Below are 19,296 nucleotides of genomic sequence, written 5' to 3'. Positions count from 1 at the left end.
TGTTGTTATCGATACAGCTTTACACATTAGTGACCCCTGCTGTAAAGCAACCATATTTCTCTCCTGGGCTGAAGACCACCTTGCGCTCTCTCACTCACTTGTAGAGGACTGTAGACCCATGGCTGTCACTGAAGCTGAAGCAGATGAGACAAGAAAACATCCTTTGACAAGACGTCTAAACTCACTGCAGCCTAGAAATACATGTGACAGTGAGGAGCTTGCAGCTTTGCAAGGATGGAGAAAGCCAAAGAGATAAAGGAAAGAGATCACAGACGTTGAGTGCTTGATGGTCAGCGACACGAGTGACACCCGGAGGCAGAGAGCTGACCCAACCCTTTCAATTACCCGTGCTCTCTCCCTCCCTCACACACACTCACAAACACACACACTTGTGAATAAGGGCACATACACAGACACAGATAGAAACTCAGATACAGCAGCACTTAGTCATATCTGGGGTTAACACTGCCAGTTGTAGCACTGTGGTACAGGTGGACGTCGGCCAGAGAGGCTGAGACAAGAAAGCCCACACAAACTGCACACAGAGGCACACATTCGCACTCAAACACATCAGTTAAAATGCTGATATGCACAGTCAGAATGACAGCTGAGAGACAGAAAACAAGCACTTGTTTTGAATCCAACCCCTTTTATAATTAAAGTAGAATCAATATGGAGTGTGACGTTAGCGGGAAGACTAGAGGTCCAGGCATTGCCAGTCCCTAATTTAGTCGAGGAAACGGGGCTTTGGACTAATAAGGAAAGGCGGAAAGCTGTGTGCCTTAGATTTCAGGCAATATATTAGATCTAGAAAGACAGACAGTCGGGATGATGCAGCATCTTATCCCCTCTGAACAGATGAGAGTGGGAAGCTGTTGGATGATAAATTGTTGATATTTGTTTGCTCTGTGAGTGATGAAAAAACAAACAGCGCATGCAGCGAGAAGCATGGGATGAAGCCTGGCACTCAATCTTTACAGCTTAGAATCTAATACATGTAGCTGTGTGTGTAGGAGTGTCCACGCTGTAGGAAGTGACCTGAGATGATGCGCCCACAGAGGGAGCCTAAAGCCTGGATAAGAACTCCACATTCTATACAGATGAAGCTCTTCTTGCTGTGGCTACATGGGGATGTTTCTTCGGTGTCTGGTTTTAGTGGTGTGGGGACGGGGGCATTCAGTTGGGCGGCTGGACTGCCTGTTGTCAACGTGAGCTGTGGAAATAAATAGAGGGCCGTGTCTGCTGGTATGCAAAGAGACGGCCACCAACCCTTCCACACGTCAACAGGGAGAGACGCAGACACACGGTGCACGTTTCATGCCACCTGCTGGACCTGCACAACAACAGCGGCTGACGACTCGTCTTTAAACTGACACGTGTGCTAAGTTTGACCGCGGTCCAGCCGGTCTGACATCTGGCTGCCATGCTGCCTATGAATATCTCTGTGACCTTCATGCTTCGTTTCGGTTTTAGCCCAGAAGGATTTTCATTTTAATACCTCATGCCTGTTTTCAAATCACATCTTCATTAACCTGAATTCCGCGGAGAGATATTTTTCATCGCAAAGTACACAGAATCACGCCTGCTTAGAATAATAAAATGTTTTTATCTCTGTTAGCTTCAAGCAGAACTCCCATCCGCACTCAAACACAAATTAAAACGCCAGACACGCAACTGTACTCGCATACATGGGTGACGGCTACAAAATGAGTCAGCTAGTGCACGTGAATGGAACGTCGCATGCTGACTGGGGTGGACAAAACCACAAAATATATGAATGTAATTAAGCATCTGCATTGTAGCCTCGTGGCAACCAACCTATGTAAAAATAGAAAATAGCACAGTCACCTCCAAGTAGCTAGTGGGAAAAGTTCCCCACAAGCGGACGGCCTTCAGTATATAGATTCTGTCTGGGGGACCAATTTGCCACTGTTCCACTTCTTTGCTCCTTCAAGCAGCAAAACTATGATGCTATTTTTACCCAACATTAGACTGAAAGGCCAGTCACCTGTACAAACGGCAGCGCTTGTCCCTGTTGACTGCAGACTCGGTGTCATTCAGTGTTTCCGTTGGCAGGTGTTCTCCACAACTCCACAACACCTCGTGCTCAGAGTAAGTTTTTTGTTTTTCAGCAACTTGTCACCTGCCCCTACTGACCATGATATTGTTAGCAAATGAAAATCTATCAGCCTTAGGTCACTGAATGAAGGAACAACTGACCTGCAGTCTAACAGTCCTGAATATCTAACTGTCATAAAGTTGGCGTACTTCTTCTGATGAGGCCTGTCGGACGCCTCGTCAAACAAAGATCAAACACAGCGACACAGTTTGACATCTCTGTGACTCCCATGAACAAAGTACAAAGGACCTCCAGAGGTTGGCTCTAATTCCCTGTGAATGATGCCTCAGCCTTATCACCTACGATACAACCATCAGCCTGACAACTGACTAAACAATGCTGTGAACTGTTGCAGGGAAAAAGGTCAAGTCCTAATTATTCCCACAGGGCACGATATATAAAGGGAGATGCTTGTGTGTATTGAAAGCATGTTGTAGCACTGTAGTATCTATCTATCTATCTATCTATCTATCTATCTATCTATCTATCTATCTATCTATCTATCTATCTATCTATCTATCTATCTATTTTGTAAAGTCACAAAGTTAATGATGTGGTGACTGTACCTGTTGAGTTGAGACTGCATCCCTGTTGTTTGGTTAAAAGCACTGGTCGTTGAGACCGAGGCGGTCTCTCCATCCAACTTCTCCAAGCCACTCCACTCTGAGAGACAGCTGCTGGGTCGGACCTATCAGGGACAACAACACTGAATACACACACACGCACCACTACAGAGAGATAACTAAACCATCCATCCATCCATCCATTGTCTATACCCGACTATCCCTTTCGGGGGTTGCAGGGGGGTTGGAGCCTATCCCAGCTGTCAACGGGCGAGAGGCGGGGTACACCCTGAACCGGTCTCTCAGTGTTGCCACACCAGTAGTGCTGTTTAGCCAGGTCTCAACTAAAAACCTAAAATGCTAATTCTTTTATTAATGATAATTCATCAGCCAATGATCTGCCAATAAAAAGAGGTCATTTCAGCTGTACGGATTCTGAAGGAGGAGAGGAGACTGACTGTGGCTGAACGTTGACAAATGTAAGATTACTGAGACAGGCACCAGCTGGTCTGTGATTGCCACAATGTGTTTGACCATGCCACCGGCTGTTTACGATCACCTGTTTGTTTAAGGAAGTGGCACGGTGTCTGTCTCATTTCTGATAAGACACCTGATTGATGATGTCTGTGGCTATTGCTGATTAATAGCTCATCAGTTTGACTACGCTTCAGTGAGGCAGCTTTAACTGACTTCTCGACCGGTGACTGTTGTGGAGGTAGTGTTGTTTTTGGCGGCCTGTTTTAGTTTTAGTCTTAGTCTAGTCTTTGTGTCAAGCTGTCATTTTAGTTTTTATTAGTTTTAGTCATGTTCATACTCTTTTAAGTCTAGTCAAGTTTCAGTCGACTAAAAGTCTGAGCATTTTAGTCTTATCTTAGTCAGAATTTTCCTTGACAACTTTAGTTTTAGTCGATGAAAACTGATGACATTTTTGTCTAGTTTTAGTCAATGAAAATCGTATTTCAGTCTCTTTTTAGTAATGCAATTCTATTTAACCCAGTCAATATAGTATAAGTACCTCGTAGTATTATATTATTGCTACCATATAGACTCAAGAATACATCCATTCCAGACACGAAGACGCTCTGATTTGAATTTACAACATATTTATTTTACCAAGCAAAGCCGGCTGGATGGCCATTGGTCCTGTTCTCTTAGTCAGCTGTCTGTTGAACATTTTGTCTCGTCTCGTTTTAGTCAACGAAAATGAAGAGACATTTTAGCAGAGTTTTTTATTTCATAAACCACATTTAGTCTCGTTTTTATTCGTCAACAATATTGCATTATTTATTTAATTATAGTTATCGTCACATGACGAGCATTTACGTTGCATCTCGTCTCGTTTTTGTCACGTGATAAAGGTTTGTTGGCGACGATATTTAGTCATAATTTTCGTTAACGAAAACAACACTGTGTGGGGGTTGGGTCCCTGGAGGGTGTCTGCGAAGATTCTCATTCATCCCGGTCACAGTACTTCTAAGGGCTTTAAAGGGCAACTGGACTTGCTTGAGGTTATAGAATATGTTTTGCCTCTCATCCATCCACCTAATAACACCCACTGACCCGATGTTGTGACCCGAACGACTCACATGATGGGTACGAGGGTCAATGACCATGCAGGAGGATAAATGTCTGAGACTCCCTACCAGTCTCTTAGAACTGAAGAAGCCTCTTGGATGAGAGATTAAATGTTTTCTAGAACCTCAAGCAAGTCTGGTTGCCTTTGTAAAGCACTTAGATGTCCCTTGAGAATGTGCTGAAAGGGGGGGGGGGGGGGGGGGGGGGGGGGGAGTGCCTTGGGTGATGTGAAGCAGAGGGTTGAGTGAGGCCTTCACTCCGCCTGCATGTACGCGCTGATCTTGGCGCCTGTCTGTGCATATCTTGTTTGGAACAGCATGCAGAGATCATGTGGCAGGTTGTCGCTGAGCTGTCTGTAACCAGTGATGTTTGGATGTACCCCATCAGGTCTAAAGAGGTCTGATATTGATATTGAAATTGTCAATAAACTTTATCCCATGTGTGAGGCATTTCAACATCAGCCATGTTTTCAGGGTAAGGAGTCTGCTGAAAGATTCAGAGCCTTTCCCCAAAGTCAGAACAGAGCCTCATATTAATACGTACTGGACTGAAAGTTGATCAGTCTCTCCAGTAGCAGACAAAAGTCTTTATTCAGAACCAGTTTTCTTTAGCAGAATGTCAAAAGATCCAATTCATTATAATACAAATCCAGACCTATTATAAGTAAAAGTTTAAAATCTTATTTAGGTAAAAGTGTGGAAGGTGGTATAATTATTACAAGTACCCACCGCAGAAAAATAGCTACTGTGACTGATACAGTGTATCATTATATATCATTAGACAATCATTACTCATGTATTAATATGTAAGCAGAATTTTATTGTTGTAGCTGTTTGAGGTATAGGTAGCTTTTGTTTTGTATGGGGATGCAACTACTGAGCACATTTAATGGATTTACGAAACAATTTCTGTCAACGGGAGGAACCAAAACACGGCTTACCTCAAAGTGTGAAAGAGCAGAGAGAGTCGGAGGAGGGGGCGAGGAGGAGGCGATCGAGGCGCTCACTGGAAGCAGAACCTTCTGATGCCTGAGAAGATGGAGCAACAGGGCGTTACACACACTCTGCTCCTCCAGCATCCTGGGTCCAGCTGGAACGCTGCATAAAGAAGAGAGAGGGGAAACAACAATACAGTGTTACATGTACTACACACTGTGTATTTTGAATGGTCCTCATTAGCGTTGGAACAAACATAATGGAAAAAGGCTCCATCTAGTGGAAGGGCATATACACAAACTGAAAAACTGTTCAGAATCTACAAGGTGAATCAAAACCTAACACTCTGGAAAACAGTCGGGCGGTGAAAGCTCATTAATCCTCACTTTGATACTGACAACTTCGAACTTTTACAGACATGAGCAGCTTCTGGTCACAACGCTCACAATACGAATGTAAGCTCCACCTCAGACCAAAATAGTCTTCATGTGTTTACCTGGAAGCAGCTATTTGTTTTCATTTGTTGCCATGCTGCTGACATCATCCATTCTGGGGTTTTTTTTAGGTCTCATCCAACATTTACAAAGGTAACATACAGGATACATAACGGTTAACATGGCATGCACCCAGGAAAGAGAATTTGAATAATTTGAGTATTAATACATGTGTGTTTACATGTCATTCAGGTCAAGTGGAATGACAGGACAGGAGTAGCCTGTCACAGGGATTACATAACAGACAGATAACAAGGGCAACAGGCTGCTTCCAAAGCAGCCTGGATGAGAAATATGTTATTCTGGAGGGGGCAAATACTGCATGCCAGGAGCATGTGCTACACCCTGTGTCACGCTAATCTTATCGATAGCAACATTAAAAAGTATTTAAACATATCTTAAAAGCTCTGTTGAGCTGGACATTTTTTTGCTACACGTGTCTCTCATTCATAATCTATCCTCTCATCGCTTTCATTTAAAGCCTTGTACGTCTCCCCTCTGTTGTGGTTGTAACGTCTGTGGAAGCAGAACCAAAAACCACGGGACAGTCTCTTTCTGCAGCTACTGTAACCCAAACCCGGCCCCATCTTTTTCCAAGCCTCTGCTGCCAAATCCACACCCCCGAGCCAACTCTTCTTCCCCTAGCTATAATCATCTGACATTTCCCCTCAAATGCAGAACTTAACAGCGTGACTAACGCCGCATTCCACTGACAGCTTTGGGAGGAAACAGGGGTGACAGATGAGACTGGGAGATCGAGGGATGGGGGAACAGTTGAAAGCGTGGTGACTGACTATCAGAAGTTCCCACTGTGGCACAAACTGAACCCAAGTCTAACTGTCAGTGCGTCTCCTCAGAGATTGTGTTTGTTTACAGTGATGGCTGACTTCTGTAAACAGGACGGGAGAAGCAACCGACAAAATCCTGATGACCTCTGTTATATCCGTCTGTCTTTTTGTGCGCCACGCTCTGCATTATCAGCTACAATCCAAACCCATTTCCTTGGTGGCAAACCCAACTCCACCCCTGAATTAGTGGTGCAGCTGTGGAAAAATGGAACAGATGCACAACCACTTAGGGTGATGAATTGGGCCAGACACTAAGGAGGCTGCTCTCATGACAAAGAGGGTTTTTTTTTCGACATCTGCATCTGACAAAGACAAGCTTGAAGCGAGAGCATAAGTATTTGCTTCCAGTAACTGTGATGGAACGTTTGCTCTCTCATTTTCTAAACTCTAGTGTTGCTGATTTTAAGTATAGAGAAATCTCTTCAGCTGTAGAACATCTCCCTTGAACCTAAGTGTGAAAAACAACAATGTGAACAGAGCAGAGCAATCAGAAAAAGTTATACAGTGACAATTCATTATAACTGTCTGGAGGAACCTTGTGTCCTCGTACAAGTCTGGAGAAGATTTGAATGTGGCATTCAGAACAGCAACTTACTGGAATATACAAGGCCCAAAGACGGTTGCCAGATTTTCCACAGGCATGTCATTTGACTGGCTCTGTGCAGCCACTCTGGACAGGAAGTGGATGAGGTAAGACAAAATAACACGGTTGTCATCAGGGAGGTGGCAAAGATTTTCCCTCAGAGACTGGTTCACTCCTGCTTCATCCGCATATCCTAAAAACACCCAAAAACATAAAAACAGTCTTTAACATGCACTTTAATCACTACTCTTTGGAATCTATAGATATACAGCATATAACAAGGCTCAGGTTCATATTCGTTGGTATGTTAACAAACTGGACAGAGCACCTTTTGGCCTTAAATACAGCATGAAATTTAAGTATATAAGCAGCCCAGTACAAGAGGACCAAAACCCTTTAGAAACAACCATCATACACACATAAAAATAACACAGTATAAAAATTCACTCTAAATGATTGATTTTAAGTCCCTTCGGACAAGTAAATTGAGATGGGCATTTGTCAGTAATTGCTGCATTTTATTGAGTAAATAATTAACTGGTCACTCAGAGCACAATCATTAGATTAAGTAATACTTGAAGCTCCAGCTGTGTCTACTGTTGATGTCTAAGCAAGGAGTTGTTCTCTATTGTTATAGCACGAGTTCTCATTCTGGCTTCAGTCATTAGACTTTCGATCCTTCATTCATGAAGGGGATAACAAGATAACATGTCTGTCTCCAGAAAGACATGTTCAACATTTCTTTAAGTGTCTGCACCTCAATTAATATTGATTTATTTCAATGACCGTACAGCAGTTACTTTTTACTTAATGACTCATTAATATCTATATACATCATCATAAAGTTCTGTCTATATAAAAGCTTCCTGGCCCTCTAGTGACCTTTGCTGTCATGAATTGCAGCTTTTATCTTATGCTCTCTATATTACCTCGGCCTCATAAAGAAGTTATTCTTTAGGGCGTGCTCGCTTCCAGGCCTAGACTGAACATTGCCATGCTATGTCACTCAGCAGTTTAATACTTGCATTGTAGCTCTTGAATGGGGTGCAGAAGTACAGTAAGACATTGATTGAGCGCAGCTGTGCCTTGCTCAAATCTGAAGAACACCAGTAAAAGCATTACTGCAATCTGATCCCTACAGTGCTACATGATTTCCTAGTACCTGTGAGGCTCAGGACCAGCTGTTTTCGCTGGAGTTCAGGGACTATGGGGGTGGGCAGCTCCCTAAAAAAGAGTTTGAAGAGCGAAGCCACAGTGGGGACATCTTGTTCTTGGTCCAGGTCCACTCTCTCTCCACTGTCCCACCGCTGCCTCAGCTGTCTCGTCCGCACCACTGAGCCACACAGACGGAAAAGACCTCTGTGCTGCATTCCTGTGGTAAGGAAACAAGTAGGTTCAGTCAGCACACACGCAAGCGGTGTCTGAGTACAGTTTGCACTGAGAGAGCTATAGAAAGAGGTACAAAAAACAGGGAAGTAAGGGAGAAGGAAGAAGAGATGTTTAGGATAAAAATGCAGAACAAGCGCTGCAAGGATGTGCCTACATTACCTTTCTTATCCAGGAACTCCACCATGTCTCTCAGCACAAGGGGTACTCCACAGACCATCTGTCCAGCCTCTCTCAGTGTTTCCAAGGCAACGCCAAACACACACCTGGCGGCCAGTTCAGGCTCCGAAACCAGGCTGGGAGGAACGGGCTCCGGGCTGACCTTAGCGCCGGGTCTCAGGATTCTCACTGAAGACGGGTCGTTCTGCATGGAAAGAGGACAAGCAGCAGCTCACTCAAAAACAGAAATCAAATTATTCCATCATTAACTTAATTAACTGTGGACAAGTACTGATTGTTTCAAACCCTTATGTTATAAACTTATATGTGATCTAGAGGTGTCTATTTCATTACATTCACTGAAAAGACTTCACCGAGACCCCAATGATCCATATTATCATGACACTGGATGAAAATTGTATATTTAACTAGTAAAGACAACAACATGTGGCTAACGTTACAGACCCCAGACACTGAATATTTCAACGTTATAACAACAGATCGCTATCTTTTTTCGGGTGGTGTTGCCATTAGTTGATGGTAACACTTTGAAAGGCAGAAAGACTCCATTGGACAGTCGGCTGGAAAACACAGAAGAACGCATTAAAGTAGCAGTTGCTCGACTTACGCAGAGCGATACTGAGGCGCTTGCTCCCATGTTTCAGCTCAGCGGACTGGGATAGCTCTCCATTTCTCAGTCGGAACGAGACGCATTTCTTCCTCCTCCACATGATGCTCCACTCTTCAGAACACACCAATGGTCCGACGCAGGAGGTATATTTACCGCTCTCGACCTCATATCTCAACGTTAGACTTACAATAAGTAAGAAATTGTGTGAAAATCGCGCAGGGTTAGTTTATTTCCTCCCTAGAAGATTGTTTATGTTGCTCGTCACGTGACACGGGTAACCATAGTGACCTGCGGCGGGAGAAGGAGAAGCAGACTGGCTCGGGATGCTAAAGCTAGCTCGACTGACTTTATTTGATCTGAACAGGAAGGAAACTGCTCGTATCCGGAGTCCCCAGGCAGCAGTTTCATGGTTTCCCTATCAGATGAGCTAAAGAGGGGAAGAATATCGTCAGGTCGGCATGTTTTTCGTGGTTTCATGGGAGCTTTGCCAAACGTGTGCCTTGTTCTGCTAACAGATAGGGCTGCATTTAGGGTTTACTTTGGATTCAGATGTTCTTCCAACTTCATGATAAATACGTTACAAACCTAGTCACTCAATATCATTAATTCAAATATATTTTATTGGCACTTTTTAAATAAAATAATAAAACAGGAATATAGACATATATAATACTGGCATAAAAAATAACAGTGGCTAAAATGTGACAGCCAAACATACTTCCTCCTCTACGTAGGTCGGTACTAATTGTACCTCATCTGCACCTTGTAAATATCCTCTACGAACACAGAAAGCAAACACTAACGTCCCAGATTTACCCTTGCGCCTGAAACTGGAACTATCAAAAATATCTGTAGTGGTATATTTAACAACATTCAAGTGTTTCTAAAAGCCTATTGCAATGTATTCATTACAATTATGATCACAATAATCAATTTTCAACTTAACAAAACAGTTTCTTACAGCTCTGTGGCCGTTTGTGCATATAAAAGTCACTAGCACATAGGACTTTACGAACTAGTGCTAATACAAAAGTTTATCAAACAGTGCACACACACGAACCTGGTATGTGAACATGCGTGTGCAGACAGATACACACACAACATAGTGTACACACAAACATACACACACACACATACGATGGAAAAGGACCAGCCTGGTCAAACCGAATGCCAGCAAAGGTCATGATAATCATGCCACAAAGAGAATCAACATGCTGCTATGGTTGGAAATACAGTAAGATCTCTTCAGTGTTTTTACATGTTTTTGAATCAGCATAACTTATTCAAAAAGCCTCTGAGTGATCCATAAATAGGAGGTATGCAGAACTTAATCCATCTTAAAAAAAAAAAAAAAAAAAAAAAGTCACTTGAAAACTGAAAATTATCAACAAAGCAAGGCTTTTGTATTGATCCAACAGGCATTATGTGTTGACAGGCATTGACTATCATTGATGCTTTGGTAAGATACATAGTGATGTAATTAAGATATAAATTAAAACTCCAATATAAAATAAAAATGTGTTGCTAAAATTACCATTATTAAAAAAAAAAAACGGCTTCTTTCTTCATTCCAATCCCTGTATTCTCTGTTCCAGTTTAAGTCCTGGGAGGTTTTTTTTTTTTTTTTGGTGCATATTTAATTTTTTTTATTTTTACATAAACATGATGTAGAATTGGGGAGTTGAACAATATTGTTCAGTTGACCTCGTAAAATGAGGCAATAATGAAAAAATCAACAGAGGCCTCAGAGTCAAACCTTTAAAAAGATCTTTTGGTTTGAACCTGAGAAACGCAGGCAAAGTACAGAGCAAAGGCCTGTATTTCAAATCCTCTGGCAAGTATTTTGGTATATTAGAACCTGGCAGCAAAAATAAGGGGGCAAGCCCTATACAGTTTAGTTACAGAAAGAAAATTCCTCCTAGAGGTCGGTCAGGTACAGTTTGTCAGTGGACAGTTGCTGGGCAGTAGGGGTGAGATTTGCGTCCTGAAAGGCGCTCGTGTTCAGGCTACAGAGGCAACTTTGTCACAGTTGCTGGTGTAATGGACGTCTGGTCTTTCAGTCTCGGAGTGCTTCCTTTTCCAGCAGGGAAGGGTGAGCAGAGTGAGAATGACCGCTCCCAGGAGCACACAGCTCCCACTAAAGAAGAATGCCAAGTCATATGACTGTGTCCAGTCAAAGAACCACCCTGGGAAAGTGATGAGAAAAACAGACATTGTGAGCATGGTCAGCAGGGATTCCTAGCAGACACAGCAGTCAGCGAAATGATGATGGCTGGCTTCAATACTGATTCAATACGGATTTTTAAAATATCTCTGAAGACGTGACCTTGCAACACTTTTATCTCTGCACAAAAGTTAAATGTCTGTACCTCTTCCATTTAACTAATTTAAATATATTTAACAAATTTAAACAAAAACAAGCCTTCCTACCTACTACAGGGGGTCCAAGCATGATCCCAAATCCCCCAAAGAACATGAGGACGCCGTGGGCTTGTGTCAGTTTGTCCAAGCCAACAATCTTAGTGGTAATGTAAGAGGTGAGAGACCAGTTTCCAGAGCTGAAACCCAGGATGATAGACAGGATCTGCAGTCCCGCATAACTCTTAGTGATAGGGATACAAAGCAGTGACACACTCCCTGCGAACATGGTGAAGGTGTACAAGTAGATGCTGTTGATCCACCTGATGTCCACCAGCATACCCAGCACTAATTTACCCACACAAGTGGCAATGGCCCCTATTGATACCAGAGGAATGATACTAACTTCCTCAATGAGTCCTTGACTCTGGGCAACATCCTCTATAAAGAGCACAGGAGGGTACGCCCCCAGGCTGAACAGGAAGATAGCAATACAGAAGGCCACCATGGCTTGGTCTTGCAGGATTTCATATATGGAGTGCATGTACTTTGAGTAAGCCTGCTGCTTCTTCTTAATGACTTTCATGATGGTCAACCCAGACAGAAAGCTTCTCTTCTTTTCTGTCTGATTGGCCAAGTCCTTGGCATCCATTGTGATGAGCAGCTCCTTCACCATTAAAGTTTTCTCTGGAGTGGTTGCAGTAGAACCTGCTGTGATCTTCAGGTCATCCAATGGGGGCTTCTCGAAAAGCTGCTCCTCTGTGTTGCGTTCCAGGGCGGCCTTCTGTTTGAGGTAGTACCCTGGCATGTTAAGGGGTCTCATGAAGCCGGCGCAGGCCATGAGGTTTAATGCTAAAGCTCCAATGATTAGCAGGCAGCCATCCAGGCCGTACAGCACAATCAGTTCATTCTGAGCGGTGGCATAGATGAACGCTCCAACGCTTGTGCCTGGGTGAGCAGAAGGATGCAGAAATTCAGTGTCTGAGTCAGACAGTGACACATCAATCAATATAAATTAAAGCCATTATGTGTAGAATTTCATGTGAGTATGGCACCTTTCAAATTATTCTGATGGCATGTGTTTTTAGTTGATGAGCGATGCATTCGCCATATTTACATCTGAGATTAAAATGGGGTGTGTATCCGGATACATTATCCAGACATAAATGATCCAGTCTTGCCTTAGCGTTTACATCTGATATTTCTAAAGCTTTATTGTTATCCTCACTGAGGTCAGATCATTGAAATCGGATCACTGTCCTCCAGAGGAAAACCAGGTGGCGGCAAATCAGCCAGAGACTTTTGGGAATCTTGTAAGTTTTTGAGACAGGGGAATCTTTACGAACTTTGTAACAAGCTGTCTAAATTCAGCAAACCAACATTTGAAGTTATTCCTTTCTTTGCATGAAAAATATTGTGCCATTTTGTTCCTTCATGTTGCAGTACCAGCATGTAGGCTACTGTGACTAGATAAATGATACCTTGTTCAGCAGATCAGCTGCACAGATAAGTACAACGCACACTCACAGTTACTTCTTACGGTCTATCGTTCTTTTCCCATCTGGCATGCTTTCATTTTTCACATAGTTGACTAACTTATCTTTTGGTGCTGTCATGGCACATGATAGATGAATAATCAGTAAAGAGCCGTGTCTCTTTCAGCCTTCTCGCTTTCTATGTTAGCTAAAAACGTGTGTGTATGTTGTGTGTCCTGTGGATGCCAGTACATTGCTACCCAAGATCTGAACACAATGCAAATCAGACTACCTCCAGATGTGGTCAGGCAGATCTGATCACAGTCCAATCATGATGCATCTGCAACTTGCATGAAGTTGCCCTTGATGTCCTGTCAACCTTCACAAACCATTATCACCGATCTAGTCACTGGTCAACACTCCACGTCCCTACATAAGAGACCACTCTGCCTTTGCTACACTACAGATGTTTACCTCAGCATCCCAAGGCTCCCAGCAGCTCAAACATGAAAGAAGTGAGCATGGAGAACTGGTGTGCACCCAGTGAGCTCAGAGGGTGGGCGGCAGTACCTGTGGTGACAATGCCGAGGGCAAGGCCGCGTCTCTTGTCAAAATATTGACAGGTGATTGTCAACGTGGCTGTGTAGACCAGACCGCAACCCAGGCCTGTAGCAGGAGAGAGGACAAAGACAGACAGAAAACAGATTTGTTTTAACCCGGGGTGACAGACGAGCTAGCTATTCACTTCTAAAAATACACAAGAGGGCAATTCAGTTCACAGTACCTGTCAGCCAAATTTGTTATGTTTAACCTATGATTTACAGTGTATATTAATGCATGAGTTCAGAGGGCGCAGTGCATCGGGTCCTTTGTGCAATACAGTTAGCAAATCACAAAAAGAAGCCTACAATGAGCAGTAAACAAGCTGCACGTGTGTGTACAGCCACAACCAGCATCTGAAGGCCTCTCTAAAAATAAATGACTGTCTTCAAATATGCATGGCCTCCCCTGTCCACAGTCAGCTCTGCCTTTTGCACAGGCATGGTGACTGTGAAGGGTTTACCAGGATTAAGCACGGCTGGGCTGTCAGTTAATGTGCGATAACAGGTGGTGCTGGGCCCATGCGGGCACACCGGTGAGGGTGCTGAGGCAATAAAGGGTTCACATGGGGATCAGGCTGCGTCGTAATGTTATTGTTCTGTCAACATCCCTAATAAATACAAACAGCATTTTGGTGTAATTCCACTTACCTTACGCAGCAGTGGTATTCATTAACTGGTAATTTAGGATATAGTCAGCCTCCAATGTTACATAATAGTTGGACTTGACTGACATGTAGCCCTGCTTGTTTCAAAAGATTATACAATCTGTTACGAGATTCTCTTCTGTTAGATGGATAAGAAGCTTAGTTAACTCCCATGACCACGGCAACATCAAACACATTTTTTTCTCACACTTACAAGACCCAAGCCTCTACACGACTGTCTATTTGATGGCCAGGTGAAGTAAGTCTCCGGCATAGTTATCATCAAGTGTTTCCTTACCGACCACAATTCCATAGGAGAAGATGAGGAACTGGACATTTGGAGCAAAGGCACTGAGCATCAGGCCGCCCGCCACCATCACGCCACTGAAAAAGGTCACGGGACGAGCACCAAAGTTGTCCACACATGCACTGCAGATAGGACCTGAGGGAGAAGAGGTAGAAAGGCATAAAAGAGACAAAGTCAGGTGGCGAAAGGGATACAAAGAGGGAAAAAGGTGACAGAGGAACAAAAATATTCATGCATATATTCACAGATATTCTGCTGCTTAACTCTGGATAAAAAACAGGGACTGTGAGATAATCACACCCCATCTCAGAAAGCACTGCAGCATCTGACACGAATGCCAAATCACATTAGGTTCAAACTGGCAACCTGTCAGAGGTGTGATCACATCACTGAGGAGAACCATGAGAGGTCAGGGTGAATGCCTCCCTCAAACATTTTAAACCAGCTGGGCTGATTTTTTAACCTGTCAACATCCGTCCACTTTAATGAGATCCAAGTTTGGAGAGATCAACTTATTCCTCAACCCGTGACCCCGAAGGGGATAAGCAGCATAGAAAATGGATGGATGGAACTTATTCCTCATTCAAAATTACCTTTACAAAACTATCCTGGCCAAGACAGGCAGCAGCACGATAAACGAAGTCACAGTTACCCAACATATAACAGATAAGGAGATATCAGATCATAGTATGAGTGTACAAAATAAGACTTGAGGTCACTGTGTCCTGGCTCACCCCTGGGCAAATAGCTCAAAGCATCAGCCTGATGAGTGTTTCTCCTTCAATCGACGGCAACTAGCTCCCCCAGAAACAAATCATTCTCGAACAAATTCCAAGCTGCATGAGCAGCATACCTAAAATATATATTTATCAACTTGTTTCACCTCCTCACTGGAGCTACAAGAATGTTTATGGGCTGCTGGCTTAATACTCCTGCGTCCTCGGGTTGCTTGACTCATTCACCATGCGACATTTACTGTTTTCTTCCCCTCTGAGCAGGGGGAAGACCGTGCCGCTGTGCAGCAGGAACTGCAGTGCTGCAGCTGTCTGACAGCTGGGACACGTGTCCAGGTCTTGGCCAAGCCCAAGGCCAGATCTGTCCAGTCATGATTTTCACCTCACCCCTCTGAGGAGGAGGACAGCAAGCAGCCAGAGCAGCGGGTGAGCTCTGCCTTAGATGGAAATGTCAACTCAGAGCACTATCTATCACTGATCCTGTTTGCTCAACACAGGCGTGGAACATACCTTTATAATCATCTTCAGACAATACTGAGAGGGCCCGTGTTTCATTCTTTTCATTTCTCTTTTAACAAGTACATTACATTCAGAGCCTGCTTTTACTTCACTGTCACGCTCTTTGTTTCTGTTTGGGTTCGAGTCAGTTCATATACGCAGACCTGCTCAACAAAGTCTGTGTTTGCTTGAGTCTCTACGTTTCTCTCCCTGTCTGTCTCTCCGTCTGTCTTACTTTTCCTCCCTCTGTGGTTAGATTACAGGCTAAGTGATCCTCCTACATTCATAGCATCGATGACTTGCACTTGTCTTGCTCTCCTAGAAAATCAATAAGAGCGACTCTGCTCAGGGAGCCACAAAGTGCCCATCTTTGTCACAGCATTGCTTCTTCTCGCCATCCCATTGAAGCATTTCAGCATGGGGACCTCTTTAACACCTGTAGCTATAGCAAACAGATTCTCTTGTTGTTTTGCTCCTTTACATGGCAGTCATTTGTCAGACTTCTAACAAGCATTGTGCCTGCTTTGTTATCAGTGGCATCATGTGCTCTGATGATAGAGAAGGAATAAGGAAGATAAGTGTAAAGGTGAGGCTCTTCTGCTCTGCTTCAAGCGCGAGGCACATACTGCGTACTATCTCCCCCTCAATCACACGCATCAGCAAATATATTGCCCAGAATTATATGTAGTGCCAAAACATCAATTTACGGCTCAGCGTAGAATTAGCAGATGCTAAAACAATAATTTGGAAGGCAAAGTGGGGAAAGATTACAGATATTTTTCTCCATTTGCATCTAAAAAGCCACTCTAATATGACTCCAAAGGACCCTCTCCGTTGAATTTGGCTCTTTAACCACGCTGTGGACCCCTGTCAAGGATTATTACATTATTACAGTGTGTGCTACTCACTGGCTATTAGTCCCACTCCAGCCACAAGGGAGCCCACCCAGGCCGTCAAGCCCTTGCCCTCCTGGAAGGCATGCAGCCATTCGGGGTACAGGACGCCCACTGAAGAGGGTGATCCATACGACAGGAGATGGGCCATGAAGGAGGCCACAACAATCATCCACCCCCAGCCTCCGTCCAGCGCTTTGGTAGATGTAGTCATGGTGCTGATTGCTGACTGCTGCCCTCTGGGATCTGCTACAGTTTTGACAGAGGGGGGGTCCTGGGAAGGAACAAACAATAAATATTAAAATATTAGAGCCGAGGCTAGGCAGCAAAATTATTCAAAAGATGACAAGTGGAGCGCAAGAAAGTTATTTCCTTACAGAAGCTTCCAAAATATGCACTCATGCAACACCTTGATGGAGTGAAAGCACCAGCCTGTGCAAACAGGTAGCCGGGTAACCTGTGTGAGGTCCCGAACACTGACTAAAACTTCCCCACAGGCAGCTGCTGCTTTTGTTCCTGTGTCTATAACCACACCTAGGAGGAGGAGAAAGTAAACCGCACTACTTTGCGCCCCCCCCCCCCCCCCCCCCCCCCCCACCTTTAACCTGCCTCTTCCCTGACTCAGCTCTTATTACACACATTAAAGAAACTCATCTCCTGTACTGGCCGCAAGTTTTTCAGACATCTGGTATTAATAATTTGTAGCAACTTCATAACGTCATACCTGCAGCAGCATGAAACCCCCTGCTCACACTTTGTTTACAATTACGCGTCTTTGTGTCTTTGTGGGGGGGTTGGTGCAGAACTCCTCAGATTTAAGATCTCGTTGCTTTCAGCATATTGACGCCTAATGTTTCATTAAAATCTTACACAGTAATATTCCTAGAAAGTCACTAAATGCCCGCATGCTCCTGATTCTGATGACATCACTGTTTTCATCAACAATAACCGTATTTTCTCATCGTATCCTATTTTCAACACTTGGGCGCAAACACAGAAATGCAGTCCTTGTTATTTTGTTAAAAACACATGCAGCACTCACCTCAGCATCTACAAAAACAGCAGGACCCTGCAGAGCTGCGCGTTATACGGGAACTTTCCATGTAGGATGGTTTCCCTGTTAAAATCCCTTCTCACAAAATCACTACATATAACATGAAGATGAACGCCTCGTACATGCACGCCGGTCTGTCTGTGCGGGGATCTGTGATGTCCGTGTGTGAGGAGAGCAGCCTGCATCAACAATGCGCACTCTGCATCCGTTTCATACCGCTTTGTAGCCGGTGACAAAACCGGTTCAAAGCTGTTCTTGCTGGTCCAGCAGCGGCTCCAAAGCAGCCACGGGAGGAAGAGCGCAACTTCCTCTTGAGCGCCTGGAGCGCACAGCAGAGGAGACAGAGGAGCGCTGAACTCGGGGATACACCGGCCGCGGGTTTGTGGTCATCATGCACTTCCCATTTTGTCTGGGCTACGTCTGAAATCTTTAGCAATTGGTAAACTCAACGGGAAGCGCGCGCGCGCACACACACACACACACACGCACATGCACAATCACAACACCGTTTACCTGATGGGTTTCCGGCACGTGCGACACAATTCAAATCAGTTTCTTAAGCACCTCATTAGTCGGCTGAAAAGCGTGAAAATAAGAAGAAATATAATATGAACATATGATATGAATCCAAACGAAATGAACCCTGCTTATCTAAACACACTTCTGTTTAGTCATGCTGGAAGTTGGGGCTCAACAGGGGTGCTGAGTGAATGGGCCGCTTCCTCTCCAGGAACTGTTAATATTGCCATCAGTCCAGTCTGAACCGGTTGACGAATGTTAACAACAAAACCACACTGCACCAGCAGGGTGCACTGCCATGGAGTCCTCCCCGGTGAGCTTTGATTAAAGCAACACATGCACAAAACTCTGGCATCAAATCTTAGCCGACCTTCCCATCATTACTAGAAATTAGGAGGAGTTTGACGAAAATGAGAGTGATACAGGAAGAGGCAGCAGCATGTAGGCAGTCTACCAGGGAGCTACCATGAGTTAAAAATAGCCTGAAGGGAGTCTTGCAGGCGGCGAAATAGGTGACTGTTGATAGTGGTTTAATAATAGACAGTTCATACATGAATATTATTGTTAGTAACTTTAAAGAGGAGGCGTACATTAACATTGAGTGGTAAAATAAAGTAGATGTAGCTAAGGAAACACATACAGGAATATATTTTGAATTAAACATCTAGATATCTACATTTTTATTTTTGTAAGATCTGTGTATCTTGGCTCCAACTTAAAAAGTCCCTTTTCTACCCAGAGCAACACACAGGAACTGGACAAAGTTCTGTATTCATGCTGCGGTGTGGGAGCTGATGAACCAAGTCAGGAGGAGGAAAAAAAGCAGAGGAGTGGAAAGGAGAAAAGAGACGGGGGAAGAGGAACTCAAAGAAAAGTGGCCATGAAAGATGAAAGGCTGGGTAGCAGAGCAAGACTGGGG

General features: G+C 44.0%; 2 protein-coding genes across 4 annotated transcripts in view; both read right to left on the bottom strand.

Annotated features, from left to right (window-relative positions):
• The window catches only part of LOC139341729 (protein FAM13A-like), a 49,942-nt gene that overhangs the window by 11,023 nt on the left and 19,623 nt on the right, over nucleotides 1–19,296 (bottom strand). Inside the window, exons 2-7 of the mRNA XM_070978385.1 lie at nucleotides 9,291–9,530; nucleotides 8,666–8,867; nucleotides 8,280–8,489; nucleotides 7,130–7,310; nucleotides 5,198–5,354; nucleotides 2,686–2,807 (exon numbers count right to left, since the gene is read on the bottom strand). Coding sequence (XP_070834486.1) covers nucleotides 2,686–2,807; nucleotides 5,198–5,354; nucleotides 7,130–7,310; nucleotides 8,280–8,489; nucleotides 8,666–8,867; nucleotides 9,291–9,320 — 902 coding nt within the window. The 5' untranslated portion in view covers nucleotides 9,321–9,530. The remainder of the gene's footprint in view (nucleotides 1–2,685; nucleotides 2,808–5,197; nucleotides 5,355–7,129; nucleotides 7,311–8,279; nucleotides 8,490–8,665; nucleotides 8,868–9,290; nucleotides 9,531–19,296) is intronic.
• LOC139341724 (monocarboxylate transporter 9-like) lies at nucleotides 9,916–18,627 on the bottom strand. 3 transcript variants are annotated; one of them, XM_070978377.1, is made up of 6 exons: nucleotides 18,372–18,627; nucleotides 16,820–17,078; nucleotides 14,671–14,814; nucleotides 13,697–13,792; nucleotides 11,724–12,599; nucleotides 9,916–11,479 (listed from the first exon to the last, which is right to left on the bottom strand). In XM_070978377.1, exons 2-6 carry the CDS (start codon nucleotides 17,016–17,018, stop codon nucleotides 11,295–11,297), a joined length of 1,500 nt encoding a protein of 499 aa, XP_070834478.1. In that variant the 5' UTR covers nucleotides 17,019–17,078; nucleotides 18,372–18,627; the 3' UTR covers nucleotides 9,916–11,294. The 3 variants fall into 3 exon arrangements, with proteins under 3 accessions (XP_070834478.1, XP_070834476.1, XP_070834477.1); XM_070978375.1 differs by lacking the exon at nucleotides 18,372–18,627 and adding an exon at nucleotides 17,847–18,303; XM_070978376.1 differs by lacking the exon at nucleotides 18,372–18,627 and adding an exon at nucleotides 17,182–17,290.

The sequence above is a fragment of the Chaetodon trifascialis genome, chromosome 13, assembly GCF_039877785.1.
Source record: "Chaetodon trifascialis isolate fChaTrf1 chromosome 13, fChaTrf1.hap1, whole genome shotgun sequence".
Taxonomy (NCBI): domain Eukaryota; kingdom Metazoa; phylum Chordata; class Actinopteri; order Chaetodontiformes; family Chaetodontidae; genus Chaetodon; species Chaetodon trifascialis.
The sequence above is the reverse complement of the archived record's forward strand: the minus strand, read 5'-3'. Positions and strand labels throughout refer to the sequence as shown.